The sequence below is a fragment of the Filicampus tigris genome, chromosome 2 (assembly GCF_054856515.1).
Source record: "Filicampus tigris isolate MCC_2025a chromosome 2, RoL_Ftig_1.0, whole genome shotgun sequence".
Classification (NCBI taxonomy): domain Eukaryota; kingdom Metazoa; phylum Chordata; class Actinopteri; order Syngnathiformes; family Syngnathidae; genus Filicampus; species Filicampus tigris.
In genome coordinates this window covers 3,423,942-3,442,500 of record NC_141218.1, presented here as the reverse complement: position 1 = coordinate 3,442,500, position 18,559 = coordinate 3,423,942, and the positions used below count along the sequence as shown (strand labels likewise).

Below are 18,559 nucleotides of genomic sequence, written 5' to 3'. Positions count from 1 at the left end.
GAGGTTCGCCGAACGCTGTGTCTTTCCGCCTCAGGAGATCTGCAAGGACCCGCGTCTGTTTGTTGACGGCATCAGCACACGTGACCTGCACCAAGGTAGTCTGGGGAACTGCTGGATGGTGGCCGCCATTTCCTGTCTGGCATCTGAGCCCACCTTGTGGAAAAAGGTAAGATATTTCCCTCCCACCTCTACCAATATCTAGATGTGGGAAAAAAAAATATATGTGTGTGTATGTGCTTCACTGTCCCACATGAGTCGCTCTGAACCAATCAGAGGACAGAAAAGCGCTGACCGACCCCACTCCTCTCGCCAAGGTCATCCCCGACCACGTGGACCAGGAATGGAACCCCAAGCGTCCGGATTTGTACGCGGGGATCTTCCATTTTCGCTTTTGGCGCTTTGGCCGCTGGGTGGACGTGGTTGTGGACGACCGGCTGCCCGTGAGCAGCGGCGGGCTTCTGCTCTTCTGTCGCTCGGCCACGCCCAGAGAGTTTTGGAGCGCCCTGCTGGAGAAGGCCTACGCCAAGTCGGTCACTCTGCCGCCTCCGCCGAGAACCTCGGGCCTCACACGCTGACGTGGAGTGACGTGGATCTGCCCCGCTGTCTCGCTGCCGCAGGCTAAATGGCTGCTACGAGGCCCTGGAGGGAGGGAACACGGCCGAGGCTCTGATCGACTTCACCGGGGGGGTTTCGGAGCCTCTCGTCCTGGACCGCGAGAGCCTCGGCCTGCGCGGCGACCGGAGGAAGGCGCTCTTCCAGACGCTGGCCAAGGCCCATGAACACAAAGCGCTCATCACGTGTTCCATTCGGGTGACTGACAAACAATGCAAGCAATGCGGTTCACCTGTTAGGCTCACTGGGATTGGGACCAGAAACCATTCACACCTCCACCCTTAAATATGGTTCCTCGGCAGACAGTCCCTTCTCGTGTATTCCAAGTTGCAATTCACAACTAAAGGTGTAAAAACACACTAAAAGCAGTTATACATATACATATGGGGGCATTCCCAACCCAGAGGTTGTGGGTTAGATACCCGGCCCTTGTAACCGTGTCTAAGTGTCCTCGAGCTGAACCCCCAGTTGCTCCTGATGCTGCGCCATCATGAGGTGAATGTGACCTCGGTGTGAAGCGCTTTAAGTGCCACACAAGTTAAAGGCCATTTACCATTCATAGAAAATCAAATATGACATTTGCTGTGCGCGCACGGAGCTAGAGCTTAGTGTAGGCAAAATGTCCAATCAATTAAAATGTCCTATAATTATATATATTTAAAAAAATGTACAAAATATATAAATACTTTTTTTTTCTTTTTTGGAGAAATTCCCATTTTCCCAAAATTCCACATTTTTCACTAAAATGGTGCACATTTTTTACCAACACCAATTCACTTCATTCCATGCTATTCAATATCATTTAATGTCATTCCGCATCATTTCATATCTTTCAATAGCATCACATATTATTCAAAATCATTTGACGTTTTTGTATTTTTTTCATTCATTCAGACGAAATTTCTCCAGGAATTGCAAGTCTCATTTTTTCAAGAACAATTTTTTTTCCCCCCTGTTTAATATTGTCCTGTTTTGTTGCAAAATCAAAGGACAATCTTTTTTGGTGCCGTTGGCAGCCATCTGAAGGCGAGACGGTGGAATCGGTGATGGACTGCGGGCTGGTGCGTGGCCACGCCTACGGAGTGACTGCGGTGAGGAAGGTGTGGCAGGGAAGCGGAATGTCTCGACTCTTCTTGGTGCGCATGCGGAACCCGTGGGGCACCGCTGACTGGACGGGTGCCTGGAGTCAGCGGTAAGGGGCCAACTCAAACCTCTGCTGACCTTAAAGTGACACTTTTATTACAATTTTCCTCTTGCCTTTTTTGACATTTGCAAAAAAAATTTTTTTTTTTGGCACGCTCTTAAAATAGTGTGGATGTGATTTTTAGAAAAAAAAAAAAAATTCTTCCCCCCCCCCTCCCGCGCAGGTCACGGCAGTGGCAGCAGATGAGCCGTGCGGAGAGGGAGAAGATGGGACTTGTAGTTCGGGACGTTGGCGAGTTCTGGTAGATATTGGAGTTGTGTGTGACAACACATGTACAAACATAATTCAAGTCATCATTTAAATATATTGCAGGATATAGCAATCCATTTTTAGAGTTACTGGCCTTCATGCCCTCACGTGGGAAAGGAGAGCCAATGCAATTCCTAATAATTATGCACCGCTGTACTTGAAATGTTTTCTTTACGCGGATGCTGTCCTTCCTCCAGGATGGACTTTGAAGACTTCTGCGGCTACTTCACGGATGTGGTGGTGTGCCGCCTGGTGGAGCGGGCGCTCCTGTGGCCCAGCTCCCATTGGAGAGAGGCGCGCTGTTACGGCGAATGGGCTCCGGCGCCACCCCGCCCCTGCAGGACTCCGCCGGCCGTCTGCGCGCTGAGCCGGAGGAAGGACGAGGAGGAGCCGGTCGAGGGAGGAAGCTGTGGAGAGCGCAAGCAGGACGCGAACGGAGGCCGGGAGGTCCAGATGGACAAGAGGAGCCGATGCGGAGGATGCATCAACCACAAGGACACCTTCTTGCATAATCCACAAGTAAAGCAACACTGATTCTTTCATGCGCCAGCAGGCTGGAACGCAAGCTTTTTCTTCCGCTTGTTTTTCCAGTTCATGTTCGAGGTCCGAGACCGTGAGGAGGAGGTGCTCATGTGTCTGCAGCAGGAGGACCAGAGGATCCGGAGGAAGGACGGCGGAGGAGACAACCTGCCCATCGGTTTTGAGGTGCTCAAGGTGAGCTCGCCGACAGCTTTCGATTATTATTTTTAGAATTTTTTTTTTACATCTTCTCGATATATATATGTGTATAATATAATATATATGTGTGTTCAAGTTTAAATTAATCTTTTAAATCTTCTTTATTGAATATGCAATAGATGAATATGCAGGGTTTTTTTCTGAATGAAATCGTATATTTTCTGACAGTTTCCTGCTTATACAAATGTGGGATGGCCCATATCCTACTAGTGCGCTGAATTATGAGTGAATACTAATGAGTAGAAAGAGTGCACTGGAGCAGGAAATCAAGGCAATGGAATGCAAACAGCTTTCCATCAGAGTGCCTCATGTGACCTTTGCCCCCCCCCCCCTCCCCCCACGCCCGGCGCCCCCTTCAGGTGGAGGAGAACCGCTGCGGCCGTGTCCAGCGTGTGGCGGAGCAGGCGGCCAGCTCCGTCTACATGGACTCTCGCAGCATCACGCTGAAGGCCACTCTGGCGCCAGGCTGCTACGTGGTGCTGCCCACCACCTACTTGCCGGGGGCCCGCGGCCGCTTCCTCGTGCGCCTCTTCTCCCATTCACATGTCCAACTCAGGTGCAGCATTTTGCACACCTTCTGCTTTCACATTCTGTCGAGGAGGGAGTAAGGAACATGCCGTATGCGCAAGTCAGAAGTCGTATGTATGGCGTTTCGTTTCCCATTACGTGTTAGCATTAAGCTAGCGGACTTGAGGGCATCGCTTTGTGGTTGTTTCTCAACCTTTTAGTTGTTTAGCCCCAAGTTGCTGGAGCTAAAAAACTTGGCTCGAGTCAAGTCACGTGACTCTCCCACCTCTGCCATTCAGTTCTTTCTACTAACTACTGATTTTTTTGTCCCCTAGGGAACTGAAGGATGACTTGCCATCTCCCTCCTTATTCCAGTGCTTTTTACCTCAGCCCACAGTGGTGACCACAGTCCACCTACGGAGTGCGACAGGACTCTGCCCTCCCAAACACACAGGTAGCTCCTCTCTCTTCTCTAACTGCCCGATACGGTGGTGCCTTGAGATGCGAGTGACTTGATTTGCCCATGCCCTGAGATACGAGCCATCGTAAATGTTATAGTGCCCTTTAGATTTCGGTTTCCTACTCGCGATACTCGTCACTTTTGTAAATGTGGTGTTATGATCGACAGCTCCAGATGTTTACGCCGTCATCCGTTGTGAGGGCGCCGCCGTTCGGTCTAAGGTGTTTCAAGCTGATGGAAATCCAGAATTCCACCTGAGGGCCATCTTTTACAGGAGATACCCTGACGCACACATCTCAGTCGAGGTTTGCCATCTTGCAGCGATGTCACACATTTGCCAGGCGCGTATTCGTTTGATTCCCAGTGTGTTGTGTGAAGCTATGGAGCAGAGGTCTGCTGTGGGATTCCATCTTGGGCCACGCCCGACTCCACACGACGCCGACCGACCGGAGTCGAGAGCACGCGATGGAGCTACGAGGCGGCCGTCCGGGTTCCGCAGGCCGCGTCTGTGTGGAGACATCGTCCAGTGTCTGCCTGACAGACTTGTAACCGCCTCGCGGCCTGGCCCGGTTGCTGCGGTAACAAGAACTGCGGCGTCCCCGGGAGAATTTTCAAGTGGATATTCCGAAATGGGGGAGGTTCACACCAAATGCCAAATGCTTGATATTATTGTAGTTTGTTTACTATTTAAAGATGTGTTTTCTTTCCATGTGTCATTTCTCAATATAGAAAGACGTATGACCTCCAAATAAATAACATTGTTACTGCATCAAAGACAGTAGAAAAACACACAGCAGTATTCATTGCGTTTTCAGGGCCTCTTTTTGCTCTCTGTCCCAAATGCCCGGACAGAAATTGTGAGAAAGGCCTTTCAGTACTCTGCACCCTCAACTTGGAATCTCCTACAGAGTGACTTGAAACTCAAGAAACTGGCGTCCTTAAATGTTTTTATATCTAAATCGAAAGACCTGGAAACAGCTTCCATGGACTGTCGTTGTTTTAGCTTGCCTGTTTGAGCATTTCTGAAGGTGATGGCTTAATCCAAAATGTTGTAGTCTGTGAAATGTACGTTTTTTCACTTTTATGTTTGTAACTTTGTATATTTTGCGGCTGTCTCTCTTGGCCAGGTCTGTGTTGAAAAAGAGGTTCTTAACCTCAATGGGAGCAACCTGGTTAAATAAAGGTTAAATGAAAAAAAAAAAAAAAGAAATCAAGCATGTTTCTATGTTCCTGTCCGTTGTTTTGATAGAATCGGTGGGTTGTTGCAGTGCTTTAGTGTGTTTTTTTTTGTTCACTCCCCCAACCAGCGACTCGTTAAGATTTTTTATATGGGAAACGTAATACTAGTATGAGAGTGACAATGCAAAGTTACCACTCCTGCTCCCCATTCAGACATGACATCTTATCTTACTTTGTACACCGGGGAGGTCGAATAATTAATTTCTGCCAATCTGGACGTTTTCATTTAGGGGTGTGCTCACTTTTGTTGCCAGCTCGTAATACGAAAAAGTATGTACACATACTTATTTTTTCTTCTTTATATACATACCCGTATGTACATTTACATACTGTCTTTTCCTTTCCCTGTAGCAAAGTTTTTGGGGAAAGGCGGCGTTCTAATACGCCACATTTAGGCATTAACTTTATAACACAATTAAAAACACATTATTGTAAGTCCGAGTGGATGTATTGGTCAAACTTATTTCCCATATCCAAATTTGATTTGTTTGGAATAAAACTCATAATTAAATTTCATAACGTAAAATAGATGGCAATTTATTTGATAATGTACGGTACACTATTGTACAATGGTGGCCTGAATTCAAGCATTGCAGATAATTGTTAATACAAAATACCGGTACTTTAAAGTTTTATTTCCTTTTTTTTTTTTTTGCTTTTAAAGTTTCTTTTTTTTGTTGGTTTGGCTTCTATGCAAAAATAAAAACCAATAGAATAACTTCTAGAACAAGTAATTCTTCGATTACCTGACAGCCGGCGAACCTCCCTCGGTGACGTCATCAGTTGACATCTTACCACTAGCGTGCCGCACAGGCTGAGGTGGATATTGGAGAAGGTGGACAACCCCCACGCGAACCCTGCAGGAGGTCGTCAGTGCCGGCTCGGGTAGGAAATAAAAATTGGCGTGGATACGTAGGGCGTAAAAATGGCGATTGTTGTATGTTTGGGGGCCAAACCCGAAGACTGTGTTGGTGTTTAAGTGGGGTGTGGCACTGAAACTTTCTAATGCAGGGCGAGGCTGTGTCGTTTTCAACCGTGTTCAGGGAGAAAAGAGTCAAACCTGATTTGTAGTTCTTTTACATTGCTCATTTGACTCCACTGCAAATTTACCTGATGTGCTGTTGGAAAAAAAAAAGTTACAAAAAAAAAAAAAGAAGCACAAAACCGTATTGTTGTTACCACGGCGACTTGTTGTGGTGTAGCGTATGTGCAAACAAGCTCCTTCAATCCACCACAGGATGGGACCGTACCTGTCATTCAACAAACTGGCTGGGCTGGGAATGTGGTCCGACTGCCTCCATGGAACGTGATTTGTATATCACAACTGTCTCTGACTTGTGTCACAGTCACAGCAGGCAACTGTGTGATAATGCCTTAAATATGTTCAACAGCAACTAACTACTTTCTAAAGAGCAAAGCATGTTTCAAGAAAAAGGCAAGAAAACACAAAGATGGGGTGGTTGCTGTGTTACGTCACCTTGCGCGGGTCAATTATTCCTCGAAAGTAAACGCGGTGGCGAGCCATGCATTTGGTACCGAGACCTCCAGTGGAGACTTATTACATGACGGACTTGGCTAGAACAATTTTCGCTCCTACCAACCAGTCAGATGATGGAAAATGTGGACCTGCTGGGCTAGCTAGCTGGGCCTGTGAGGTTTGAAACCTGGTTAGTTAAAGAAACAGTCCCATTGCTAACATAGTTGAAGTTACATGATCCAGCACTTCACATTGTCAAGATCACAGTCGCAAGTTACTCCGGAAAAAAAATCAAAATCAAGTTGACTCAACTTGACAATTAAGCGCCTCTTCTAGCATTCACTTTGAGGCTGGAATCTGATTGGATGAAAAAAAATCCAACGTCCGTTACCACATACTGGAAGCAGTGCGCCAAGAAAAAACGCTCTGAAATGAAGAGAATATTGATATTGAATTTTGAATTCTTCATCCTCATCTGTAGCTTTGATCGCCATCATGTCCGACAGCGTCTTCATGCGCATCATCCGCAATGCTCCCCGACCGTCAACACCCGTGCTAGGTGAGACCCCTGAAGTGATGCCCGCTTGCCTGAGTGAAAGGGCAAGTCAACCCCCAGATTTTCTGTGCAAAGACAATATTCTATGCGCCATAACTATGTTAAACATGGAATTCTGACGAATATTGGGTTTGTGGAATATGAGCTAAGCAGTAAAATCCGGATGAGATGGATCAAAACCCGTGGATTTTGCTGCTTAACTCATATTCCACAAACACAGGCCTGCTAAGAATATATTCTTGAAAAGAAAATTGTGGGGTTGACTTCCACTTGAAGTCACAATCCTGAATTTCTCCTTTACTTTTCGCAGTGGCCATAAAGGTGCTCTTGTGCGTCATCCCACTCGCTCAGATCATAATGGGTGAGTGACACTGGAAGAACCCCCCCCGCACCCCCCGTAACCTTCAAGACTTCAGTGCATCTTCTGAATTGTTCGAGTAAATAAGTATGACCCTGGTGACATCAGGCGCAGTGCACCTGGACGACTGCCCCCAACAGCACTACATTCCCATATACCTGATCGTGGTGGGCGTCTTCTTCATGATGCTGGTGGTGTTTATTTGCCTACCCTGCGCCCGGGAGTCCAAAGATGGCCCCCCGAACCCGCTCCGCCTAGTCAGCCTGGGCTGCAACGCGCTGTTGGCGGCCTTCCTCCTCGCCTGGTTCATCGCCGGTGAGTGGCGCAACTTTTTAGGACTTGTAGAACATGTTAAGTTTGAGGCAAAATTGTGCACTTGTTTTTTTTAATTTAAAAAAAAATAATAATATTTTTTATTTTTTGTATTGATTTATTTATTTATCATAAATTTAAAGTTTATATTACTCATCTTGTTACTAGTTCGCGTTATGTAGACACCACTACTAAGTCGTTAAAACCTTGCTATTTACAAGGTTACTTAACCTATGAGATCAAAATATGTATGTATCATAAAGCTGATATTATTTATTGAAATACAGATTAATTTGTCGCTTGTGTTTGTTCAAAGAATACACGGCAAGAACAGCTTGAAAAAAAATAATCGCACAGTAAATTGCGATCACAATATTGAGGGGGGGGAAAGAAAATCCTAATTATTCATGGGCTTTCCGTATTCTTTCCTGTAGGTAACGTGTGGATCTACTCTATATACAAGCCCAACTACTACAAGAACGTGACAAGTGCCGAGCCCTACTGTGACAAAACACTCTACCTGTTCGCCTTCTGGACCACGACGCTGGTCTACATCATGGTGGGTGTGTTCGTAGTAGGCGGCCTTCTAGTCCTGGTGGCCCTCTACATGTGCGGCCAGGCCGACCCCGACGACTACATCTAGAAGCCCTCGCAACTTTCACATGGCCCGACTGCGGATGTGGAGCGGACCGCCGAGGCTGCTGGGTAACGGGCCGAGCCTTGACGGCATCGTGCGGTTTTGCGGTATGCACTGATTGCAGTTCTGATGACACTCGTCGCCATTTTAAATGTTGATCTTTCCTGAAGAAGTGACACTTGGCTACTAGGTAAAGTGATAGTTTGCTAAAACGAAATTGCAGGTCAAAGTAGTGGCACTTTATTGACAGTTGAGCAGGGCGTGGCTTCAGTGTCTTGAATGGACACGGCCACAACATTTGAGAGATTTTTTTAATTATTTGTTTTAGTCATTCAAATTTGGCAGGCTTTTGGACACCCTTCTCTGGGGTGTATCAAATTTATGTGACATATTCATTTTTACCTTCCAGGGACTTGAACACATATCCAATAATGTTTAAACAGCTTGCAACAAAAGTGAGTACACCCCCAAAGGAAAAATGTCCAAATTGATCTCGTTTAGACGTTTTCTCTCTCTGATGTCATGTGACCTGTTAGGTGTTAACAAGTGTCATTTCAGATACAACAGAATATTCACAAAAATGTGAGGCGTGTACTCCCTTTTGTGAGTTTGTGCATGTCCAAGCGCTGTCATGTTTTTGAACGGGTTTCTCCGTCTAGTCACAGTGCTGCAAAGTCTGTCCAAACTAAACAAACCTGTAAGGTAGTTTATTGTTTACACGTTAAATCGGGAACAACTTTAAATAATGGCGACGACTGATGATCTTCAAGTATGATGTCAGAGGTTGTGTCAACATGTTTTGTGGAATAAAAGACACTCTGTATGAGGATTCACCGAGTAAAGGAAATGATGCGGCAATTTTAGACACGCCAGTGTGTATTTCATCTGGCAACATCCCATCACAGAGGAAGTTGTTCAAATCAAAACTAAGCGCAGTCACCTGCCACTTTAACCAGAACAACAGCGTCACATACTTTATTGATTTTTGTTTTTTTTTCCCCCAACATAATTTACATACAAAATTAACAATATGCTCAAGATGTATGCTTCAGTCTAATGTATAGCAATAAGAATCTTTGTGGATATAACAATATATTCATTTTTGCGGTGTGTTGTGTCCCCCACCCCGTGATTGGCTGAATTGGCTGTGAGGTCAGCATGCTTTGCCCGACAGGGTGGCGAGCGGTTTGTCATGCACCGGCCTGTACAGGAGGGCGAAGCTGGTCGGGTTCATGAGGCCTTTTCCCTGGGGGTCCACTTTTCCCATGAGCACGTAGTTTCGACCTGCAGAGAAACACAAGACAAAAACGATTTCACCTTTATTGATCCAAGTGAGAACAGATTCTCATGATTTGTTGCAGCGTTCGAGATTGACCAAAAGTAGTGTGGGCTCTGGCAACGAATAAGTGAAGAAAACTGCTGGAATTGTGCTTGCAGGTTGTGGTATGCACGGCGAGCAGCGTGAGTTTGACGAAGCGTAATCTCACGCTGCGGCATTTCTTATTCATGATTTGCACGAAATTAAGTCTGTCTGGACCACCAGATAGCCTCTGTCAACAGTAGTGTTAATTTCGTTAATGAAAACTAGAAGAACATATTTTCGTCAAGGCACATTTATCACTGGACGAAAACAAAACGAGATGACAGTAAAACCTCCATTAATGAACAATAACTGGGACTAAATCAGTCTGCATTTTCGTGGACTAATGAAAACGAGACAAAAATGTCGTTCATTAAATAAATAAATTAAATTAATTAAATAAAGACTGGGATAAAATCTATGGACGTCTTAGTTCACGTGCAAAGATGAAACAAAAGTTAATATATGATTTCTTGTACCGCTCTCTTGACCGAGTTCTCCACGATTCACAACGAAATAACGCTATGTGGCGAGTTCCCGTTGAATTCACGGCAAAAGTAACGCTAGGTCAGTAGGTGGTGAGTTGCCGATCACGGAAAAACAACAATATGCATAAAAGTGAAGCATTAATCATTTGCGCGGGTGAAAGTGAGGATGAGATATAGGGACACGTTTTCACGACATTTAAGTGGGGGGGGAAAAAAACCTAATATTTGATTTTAGTCGAAGGGAAGGAACGTGGGCACAAGCTAGCTGAGAACAAAATAACAAACCTGAAGAGACACGTCGCAGTTCACCACAAAGACAAAACGTTTGGTGGTGGTTGTTTTTGACGTAACATTAAAGCAACGGCTAACGATGCTCCAACAATAACATTCAACTGATGCTGGCTAACTTACTAGCTTGTGGCGTGTAGCGATAGTAGCCACTTGTTACCGGTCGGGCAACTATGGCTTCAGTTGGATTGCAAGTTTAATCAAAGCGGACAAAAGTATGCGCTCATCTCGGAGCTGCAAGCGAGCTATAGATCACCCGGGCGGCTACAAATGGATCCATACTAAAAACTAAAACAATCTACAACAATTCATCTCGATAAAATAATACAGCACACACAATTCAAAACAACTTTAACCTACATTTCATGAAATATGTGTATCAACATGAAAATGTTCAATAGTATCTGCTGACAAAAAAAAATGTAAAAGGCTCAATTGATTGTCCTGACTAAAGCGAGACTAAAACGTTGACAGTTTTTGTTGAGGAAAACTAAACAAATAAAAGGATGTTTTTTTAAATTAAAGACCAAAAATACTCGACTTATAGTCGACTGAAAACAATTTGGATGAGGTTGACTAAATGTGGTAAAAACGAACAAGCGTCATTGAAACTGGACTAAGACTGAGACGACATTAATTCAAAAATGGCTGATCAAATTCAACCCAGTCTTTCTCAACATCCAACTGTCCTCTGATCCAATTCACGACACGGGCATCAACTATCGTCATACCTATAGTCAGCCCCGGGCATCTCTTGCATGTCGAGGTCAGTTTGATGGTTGCACCCTGCCCTGCTTTGCTGATCTTCAGTTTTCCCGCCTTAAAAGCTTTCAGGAGAGACACTTCCACTGTGGCAGAACCTCTTGGACCAGGGATCACATCCGTAATCTTTCCTGTCACCACTAAAGAGGGCAAACGGCATATTATGTATGAGAACAGAGATGAGCAATCAACCAACCAAGGTTGGTCGCGGCTTACCGAAATCGCTGGGGCAGAAGTTGGACAGCATAGTTCCTGTCCTCTTGCAGGCTTTCGTGCACAAAGGGTTGAGTGGCAAAGCTGTGTCATAAACAAATCGTAATGAAGCAGTCGTCAACAAAGGCGCCCAAGCAGAGGATGCGTCAACTCACGTTTCTTGGTCACTGACGGCTTCTTCGGGACCACCTTGCTCACTCCGGGTTTCGGCGTCACTTTTGGTGCTTTGGGTTTGGGTGCAGGTTTGACTACCGCTTTAGTTTTCGGGGTGGGTTTCACCGGTTTGATGGCTGCTTTGGGGGTGGGTTTGGTCTTTGGTGCAGGCTTGCGTGTCGGTTTGTTGATTTTGATGACTTTGGGTTTGGACGAAGGTTTCGTTTTGGGTTTGGGTGTGGGCTTTTTCACAGGCACCCTGGGGGTGGGTTTAACTGTTTTGGGCTTGGTTGTCGGTTTACGCGGCGGAGGCTTTATTGGGATCTTCGCAAATGGTTTTTGGGCTGGTTTCGGTGTGGCTTTTGGTCGGACGCTAGGCTTGGATTTGGGTGTGGTCTTGACAGGTTTGGGGGTGGTTTTGACAGGTTTGGCCGTCGTTTTGATGGGCCTGTTTGGCTTCACGGATGGTTTCCGCGTTGTGGAGGGGGTCTCGGATCGATGGATGAAGTCTCCCCCGGCGGTGGGACTCCGAGAGCTGCGGGGCACGCTGTTATAGTGGGCCATGAAGCCATCTGAGGTCACGCTGAGGTCAGAGACAAACTGGACGAGAAGTTGATTCCCTTTGGTCACGATAGTCCTGTGGCAGACACGGAGAGGAGAGGAATAAAATGTACATCAAAATCCCGTTTTTTTCCTTCGGGTGTCAGGTCGAATCGACAGCTTGAAAACAAGGTCATTTTCCCGGCAACTGACCCCGGTATCCGGTCGCCACAGAACTTCCCAATTCTCCTGGAGTCGTCTCTCTCGCCTCCGTTGAACAGAGCCACGTAGTCATAGCGACAGTATGTGTCCGGTTCCAGGTCCAGCTTCTCAAACTTTAACTCGATCACCTAGCGAAGAAGCGGCGACACGCCAACACAAACTGTGACATGAAATAAATAATAAGCGGGCTGCTGGGGCGTGTTTCTTTCCCGAATCCCACCGCCGCGATACAAAGGACGGCATTGATCCGCCGACTAGGCCTGGCTTCCTAATTCTTCAATCTATTGGCACGCACGAGCGTGCACTCATAAGGATCTCTTTCATTGGAGCGAGAACCGCTTCCGGAGCCCCCTTTTCGCAGGTATGTTCCTGCCTCTTCCTGCAGCCGCCCCAAAGCACCGCATTTACCACAGCTACCTAGAATTTGGAAACCTCTCTGTAGTTTCGGCTCCTTAGACTTTTTTTCCCCTACTTTTACCATTTTTCTGTGCTTCTACTTAGCTACAGAGAGTGTGAGTACTTTTGCCAACCTCTGCTAACATCCCGCCGTTGTTGCGTGTTTGGATTAGCCCTTAGCCTACATCCTTAGCTGTCTGAAGGCAAACCGAGGCTTCGTACCTGAAACAAATGAATCTAAACGCATTGAAATCTTGAGGTGTTAGTGCGCTCACGTTGCTCGGCTCGACCGAGATGTACCAGGAGCAGCTGATGCCCGCTGGGTAGTTGGAGTTGGGCCAGTTGGGCGTCTGGACCGATCCCTGGGATTTGGTCAACCGCCCGCCGCAGAATTGATTCTCTGTGGAAAGAAGTGGGAGAAAACCACACTAATATGTACCCACGTAATAGTCTAAATATATTTGGAACCACCACAAAAATGCCACCACACCTTCCACGTGTGGTTTCCCCGCCCGGAAGTAGGCCAGAAAGCCTCTCCCCCCCGTGGCCTCGTCCGACACCATATCCAGCATCATGGTGTTGGACGTGGAGATGAGCGCTCCGGGCCGGAAGGTCCCGCAGAAGCGGCCCAGCTTCTGTACCAAGCGCGTGTGGCCGTTGTAAACGTCCAAGTAGTCGTAGCGGCAGGTGGGCTCGGCCTCCATGTCGAACAGGCGGAAGGACAGCATGACCACGTGTCCTTCTGGGACCTTGAAAGACCAGCGATGCTTTCATCATGTGACGCGGGTTCAAAGGAACAGAGAACTTCAACAATTAACATTGCGCCTCGGCTCTCCTGTCTTACTTCACGGCCACCTCAAAGTTGTTTTGTTTGTTTGTTGTTGTGGTTTACAATTGTCTGCAACAGAGAATGAGTGATTCTCAACCACTGGTCTGATAAATGAATTTACAGTGGTGCCTTGATTTACGAGTGACCCGGGTATTGAGTTTTTTGAAATACGGATGATTTAAAAAAAAAAATTTATTTATTGTTTTTTACTTGGACTTGAGAGAAGTTTGGTAAAAGATGAGCAATTCTTTTAAAAAAGATTCAAGCTGTTCCTTGCCACTACCATTTGGAGTTTACTGTCAAAATATAGGTAAAACAAAGAGAGTTACGCATTATGTATTTTAAACCACCATAAAACCTTGCCTTAGACATCTCCATTAACTAAATATAAACACACACAGACAGGCGAATTAAATGCTTCGATAATTGCAACATTTTAAGCAGCAGATATTTGAACACAAACAAATGGACATAATACTCACAGGCATAGATTCTTTATCCTCTGAAAAAACCGAATACTATTATTGCAGCTGCTTGAGACAGTTGTGAAACTATTCTTAGTGTCGCTTTTTTTGTATTATACTGCCCCCGGTGGCCACGGTGCACACATCAGAAGTCATCGTCTTGATTTACGAGTTGCACTTGTAAGTCAAGGCGCCACTGTCTGTGCTACAAATAATGAATCTTTGTCCTATGCTAGCGACATATAATGACAGGCAGGAAAATTAAATGCTCTTTGACTGTGGTCTCAATATTCAGTAAATACTTTTTGTGACATTCTTGTTTGGTGTTGTGACACAAGTAAGCGATTGTACATTAGAGAAAGAGAAAGATTTGTGACTCACAGTGATGTACCAGGTGCATTTACTGTTGGCTTTGTACGGACTGGGGAAGCCCTCGCTAGCCACGATGCCGGAATCGACGGCCAGATGCCCCCCGCACTTGAAGACGGGCCTGATGGAACACAGAGAAGCATATGCCAGGCCACAATCAAGCGCAGCGCGACTTCAAATGTGGAGTTGAACAAGGCACGGAGCCTGCAAACGCTTCCGTGCCCGCTGCAAAGCACAGTCATGCCTCTGTTTCAGAGCCGCTCATCGCTACTTCTTCGGGAAGTCACGGTTAAGGGGGATTCATCCAGCAACAAAAATGCGGAGTCTGAAACCATGGTAGAAAAGTAAAAATGCATTTTCACCCGTCATTTATATTCAGTAGTTGTTTCAATAACAAATGGTAAAACATGTAATTCACTGCCTTTTCTAAATCAAATCGTCCTTTATTTTGCTGTTTTGTTTTTGTTCAGTTGTAGCCTCGTTTCTATGTGTGTATGCACTGCCCTACAGTAAAGCCACATTTAGCGAGTCCCTCCCTTACAAGCCACAGGCATTTGTAACTCCGTCACACTAAGGAGGACGCAGGATCCTGTCGCTTCCACGTGCTTGCTTTATTTACAAAGTCCAGCAGGGGGAGATCCGATTTATCTGAACTTTAATGACAATTGTATATAGTGTTTTATGTCAAATTATTGATTAACACTTGTGTATTATGGCCTTTCTATTGTTTTTTTTTTATTTATTGTTTATCGTTTTGTAAAGTGCTTTGTTACAGCTCTAGCTGTTATGAAATGCACTATATAAATAAAATTGTATTGTATTGTACTTTTGACCTCTCCTAATGAGATCGCTTTTTGTTGTTGTTGTTGTTTTTTTAAACTTTTGAGCATTTCTAAACCTTCAGTAATCACTACAGTTACTTTGTCAACATTGTGGTTCAATTTGGACAAAAAATAACACTGGTCAACTGCAAATTTTAATCAGAGATGGCTTTAATGTGCCCCTAAAGATGCTTTTGACGCTGATTTAAAAATGACTTTCCTTTTTTTTTCTGACACATCACGTTTTTCACGTATTTTTATTTTTTGTTTTTAAGTTTGACCTATAAAATCTGGCGCAATATGGATTTCACTATGCTTGGTAATTTACAGCTATGACCTTTCAGGAAAAAAATCAACCTGTTGCTGATTCTAACCCTTAATTTATAATTATATTGTTGTTATTATTATTATTGTCATTACCCTTCTTATTATGATGGAAACCTGATGTACTAGAGAAATAAAACGAGTTTTTGAAAAGTTTACTCGCATCTCTGATTTTAATCAATTGTAAACATTTGTTGACCAGTGAAAGTTCATTTTCAAGCTTAGTTACCAAACACAGCCAAAGTGTGATGTGGAAAAGCATCACACGTAGATCGCCTTTCTGACAAGTCAACCGCATCATCTAAAAGCTGCAACCTGCAATTTCTGCCGCACACAGAGACACACGCACTCACACACACACATGGCTGTTGACCTGCACACAAGTGGGGTTTGAAAGCCAGGCTGCCACATGTGCAAATGTGGCAAAGACAACATTCTCAGTCCCTGGAGTTGATAGACCAGGACAAGAACTCACCTGGTGTAGTTGGTGTGACTCTGAGCCGCTGTCCATCCCAGCGTCAACGCGAAAAGCACACACGCGGTCCACACCCTGACCTCCATCCCGCTGCCCTCTGAGATTTGGAAAGACGTTGACGACGGTGGCGGCGAGGAGGAGGAAGGAGGGACAAGCAGGGCAGAGGGTGGAGAGGAAAGGAGGAAGTGATGGCTGAGGGTATTGGAGGTTCATTCATGTACAGTGATGCTGCATATGTTTTTTTTTTCCTATAGATGTAAGTGTGAGTGTTGGACAGAGCGCCACTGTTGGGTGTACTTGTGTGTTTATTACTCCACTACCGTACAATCAAGCCTTTCATTTGATTCATTTGCAGTTGAGCCACAGTGATGTCCTGAAGGGGCAATGAAACATTGAGTTGACTGAGGCCCCCTAGTGACTGTGCAATATGTGACAAGTCGGCACAACGCCGATGATTGACTATAGAAAGTGATTTCACCTCGTATTTTTTTGGTGTGACCGCCTCCCCAGAGATGCCGTCCTCTGAGGCCGCACGTTGCACATGCCTGAAACTGTCACTGGCCTAGTCCTTCAGTTAAGCAACACTAAGGAACTTTTCAACCTTCATAAAATATTTTCATAACTCTAGTGATGAAACATCGACTTTAAACTAGTTATATGTGCCTCTATCGTGGCCTGAGGTTAGTCTATGTCGCTTTTACTGACACTAAGCAACTTTGAGGAGAGTGGCGAACAAAAAAAGTATAAACGTGCGGACGGCTTTGCGGCATACGTCACTTCCCTCGTCCCCATTGGTTACAAAAACGGAAGTCGAATCGAACGTCAAGGCGCGCTTATTGCTGTCACGGCAGGAGCTGCAAAACAATCGAAGAAACGAAATGTTTTGTCTGAGGAGACAAAAAAAGTAGAAAGAAAAAGGGAGGCCTGGCTTTCACTCGCTGGCGTGAGCTCAAAGACGAGGAGGGACTTGTGACCGACGCTTCCTTGGCTCTGCTCCTGCTGGACTGGTAAATCTCTTTCCATGCTCAAATCAAAATGTGAATGTAAATCTTAGCTAGGGTAAATCTATTTATCTATCCATCTATCCATCTATCCATCTATCCAATCTATCCAATCTATCCAATCAATCAATCTAATCTAATATAATCTAATCTAATCTATCTCAATGACTGCATACCACACATATAGAGCTGGAGTAATGCCAAGTATGTCCTGTCTCTTTTCACTGTCATTTTTGATTTACTAAAAGTATTTTAGAAATTCAATAACTCGCATAGAGTAATCTTAGTAATAAAAGTAAACTATGTATAATCCTCCATATAGAATCCTAATAATTGAATTATAACAGAAAAGGAAATGATACAGTGTGAAGAAATGAATGAATATTAGTACTTTTCCTAAGACTGAACTGTATATTCTTGCAATTTGTGCCGTGTTGATATTCAAACAAAACCTTCCTGCCAGTAGCTGTACGTGTGTCTACTGTGAAATAAGTTATCCGACATAACTTTTTATTAATCTTTTTCTCTTTGACTCTTAAATCAGGTAAAGTCCAGGTGGCAAGGGCGTGGTGGGGGAATAGGGTACAAACCAAAGTTAAACATATATTTTCGACATTGGTATATGATATTGTTTGAACACATTTAGATTCATAACCTAATCGCTATTTAAACATATATATTTTCAACATTGTGATATGATATTGTTTAGACACATTTAGATTCATGACCTCACCACTATTCATCCTTCGCACAACCACTGGAAATAGAAATGTAATTCTGTCCAACTGCAGGCAAGCGGGAGATCAGGATTTAACGACGCTATGCCCTGGTCCTCATGGGAAATGTGGTCTTCCTTCGGCCAAAACACTACCGCTTTTGTCTTTCATGGCTCCACCATAATCAACAAAAACTGAAAGTCCTTAAAGGGGTAATCATGCCCAAATCAACGTTTTTTTTGTTTTTTTTTGCCGATAAACTGTAGAAACGGGGGTCTACTATTGCTGTCTACATTTCCTGGTCATTATTTTGACATGTTAGTGCATATTTGTTGAAATCTTGACTTTGGGGGAAAAAACCGTCTGTGTGGAGCCATTTTCAACCTTGCATGCATTCGAATTTGTCTTTCTGTCCTGTGATAGGACTAGCAGAGAATCCTCATGTCGCTTCTGGAATCTTGACGTCGTCGTTCTGCCACCGTAGGGTATACAAAGCGGCTCAGTCTCATATACGCCTCCGTAGCAAGTTGAGAGTTACAATAGTAGCGTTTGTGAACATCTTTATAACGATTTTCACGTTAGTGATTTATTAGCATTCCATTTGGTTAGTTTATATAGCATATCGTTGTCGTAGTATAGAAATTATTTAGGTCGTAGTTTAACCAGACCACACCCAAGCCTGTACCCCCTTGCAAGCACCACAGGCCTCCAGGCAACACCCCCTTTGAACACCATTTTCAAATACTACTAGTGGGGGGGTGGAGCAAGAGTCCGGTCAGGGGTTGAGGT

At 44.8% G+C, this 18,559-nt stretch overlaps 3 protein-coding genes across 4 annotated transcripts in view; 2 read left to right on the top strand and 1 right to left on the bottom strand.

Annotated features, from left to right (window-relative positions):
* Positions 1–4,881, top strand: part of LOC147150909 (calpain-5) — a 5,832-nt gene extending 951 nt beyond the window's left edge. The window contains exons 3-13 of one of the 2 annotated variants that reach the window (XM_086018590.1): positions 35–166; positions 315–526; positions 618–810; positions 1,629–1,804; positions 1,980–2,057; positions 2,263–2,584; positions 2,657–2,779; positions 3,163–3,359; positions 3,646–3,764; positions 3,939–4,075; positions 4,149–4,881. In XM_086018590.1, the coding sequence (XP_085874716.1) occupies positions 35–166; positions 315–526; positions 618–810; positions 1,629–1,804; positions 1,980–2,057; positions 2,263–2,584; positions 2,657–2,779; positions 3,163–3,359; positions 3,646–3,764; positions 3,939–4,075; positions 4,149–4,319 (1,860 nt within the window). In that variant the 3' untranslated portion in view covers positions 4,320–4,881. Of the gene's footprint in view, positions 1–34; positions 167–314; positions 527–617; positions 811–1,601; positions 1,805–1,979; positions 2,058–2,262; positions 2,585–2,656; positions 2,780–3,162; positions 3,360–3,645; positions 3,765–3,938; positions 4,076–4,148 lie in introns of both variants that reach the window. The other variant, XM_086018585.1, reaches the window with a different exon arrangement.
* Positions 4,882–5,755: 874 nt separating this feature from the next.
* Positions 5,756–15,258, top strand: LOC147150908 (transmembrane protein 272). Its single transcript, XM_086023502.1, has 5 exons — positions 5,756–5,894; positions 6,968–7,045; positions 7,353–7,403; positions 7,509–7,715; positions 8,147–15,258. The coding sequence occupies exons 2-5, from the start codon at positions 6,982–6,984 to the stop codon at positions 8,353–8,355; spliced, it is 531 nt and encodes a 176-aa protein (XP_085879628.1). The 5' UTR covers positions 5,756–5,894; positions 6,968–6,981; the 3' UTR covers positions 8,356–15,258.
* pcolceb (procollagen C-endopeptidase enhancer b) lies at positions 9,355–16,139 on the bottom strand. The gene is made up of 9 exons (XM_086024576.1): positions 16,054–16,139; positions 14,446–14,554; positions 13,262–13,520; positions 13,047–13,171; positions 12,367–12,503; positions 11,616–12,250; positions 11,464–11,544; positions 11,217–11,387; positions 9,355–9,633 (listed from the first exon to the last, which is right to left on the bottom strand). The coding sequence occupies exons 1-9, from the start codon at positions 16,137–16,139 to the stop codon at positions 9,503–9,505; spliced, it is 1,734 nt and encodes a 577-aa protein (XP_085880702.1). The 3' UTR covers positions 9,355–9,502.
* Between the last annotated feature and the right edge of the window lie 2,420 nt (positions 16,140–18,559).

What these genes read in the sequence shown, in the direction of transcription:
- LOC147150908 (XM_086023502.1), top strand. Translation starts at nt 6,982, where the DNA reads ATGTCCGACAGCGTCTTCATGCGCATCATCCGCAATGCTCCCCGACCG. An exon ending in ACCGTCAACACCCGTGCTAG is followed by an intron (nt 7,046 to 7,352) that starts GTGAGACCCCTG and finishes TACTTTTCGCAG; the next exon opens with TGGCCATAAAGGTGCTCTTG. An exon ending in CCTCGCCTGGTTCATCGCCG is followed by an intron (nt 7,716 to 8,146) that starts GTGAGTGGCGCA and finishes TCTTTCCTGTAG; the next exon opens with GTAACGTGTGGATCTACTCT.
- pcolceb (XM_086024576.1), bottom strand. Translation starts at nt 16,139, where the DNA reads ATGGAGGTCAGGGTGTGGACCGCGTGTGTGCTTTTCGCGTTGACGCTG. An exon ending in TCTCGGTCGAGCCGAGCAAC is followed by an intron (nt 12,504 to 13,046) that starts GTGAGCGCACTA and finishes CTTCTTCGCTAG; the next exon opens with GTGATCGAGTTAAAGTTTGA. An exon ending in ATGCCCGGGGCTGACTATAG is followed by an intron (nt 9,634 to 11,216) that starts GTATGACGATAG and finishes GTTTCTCTGCAG; the next exon opens with GTCGAAACTACGTGCTCATG.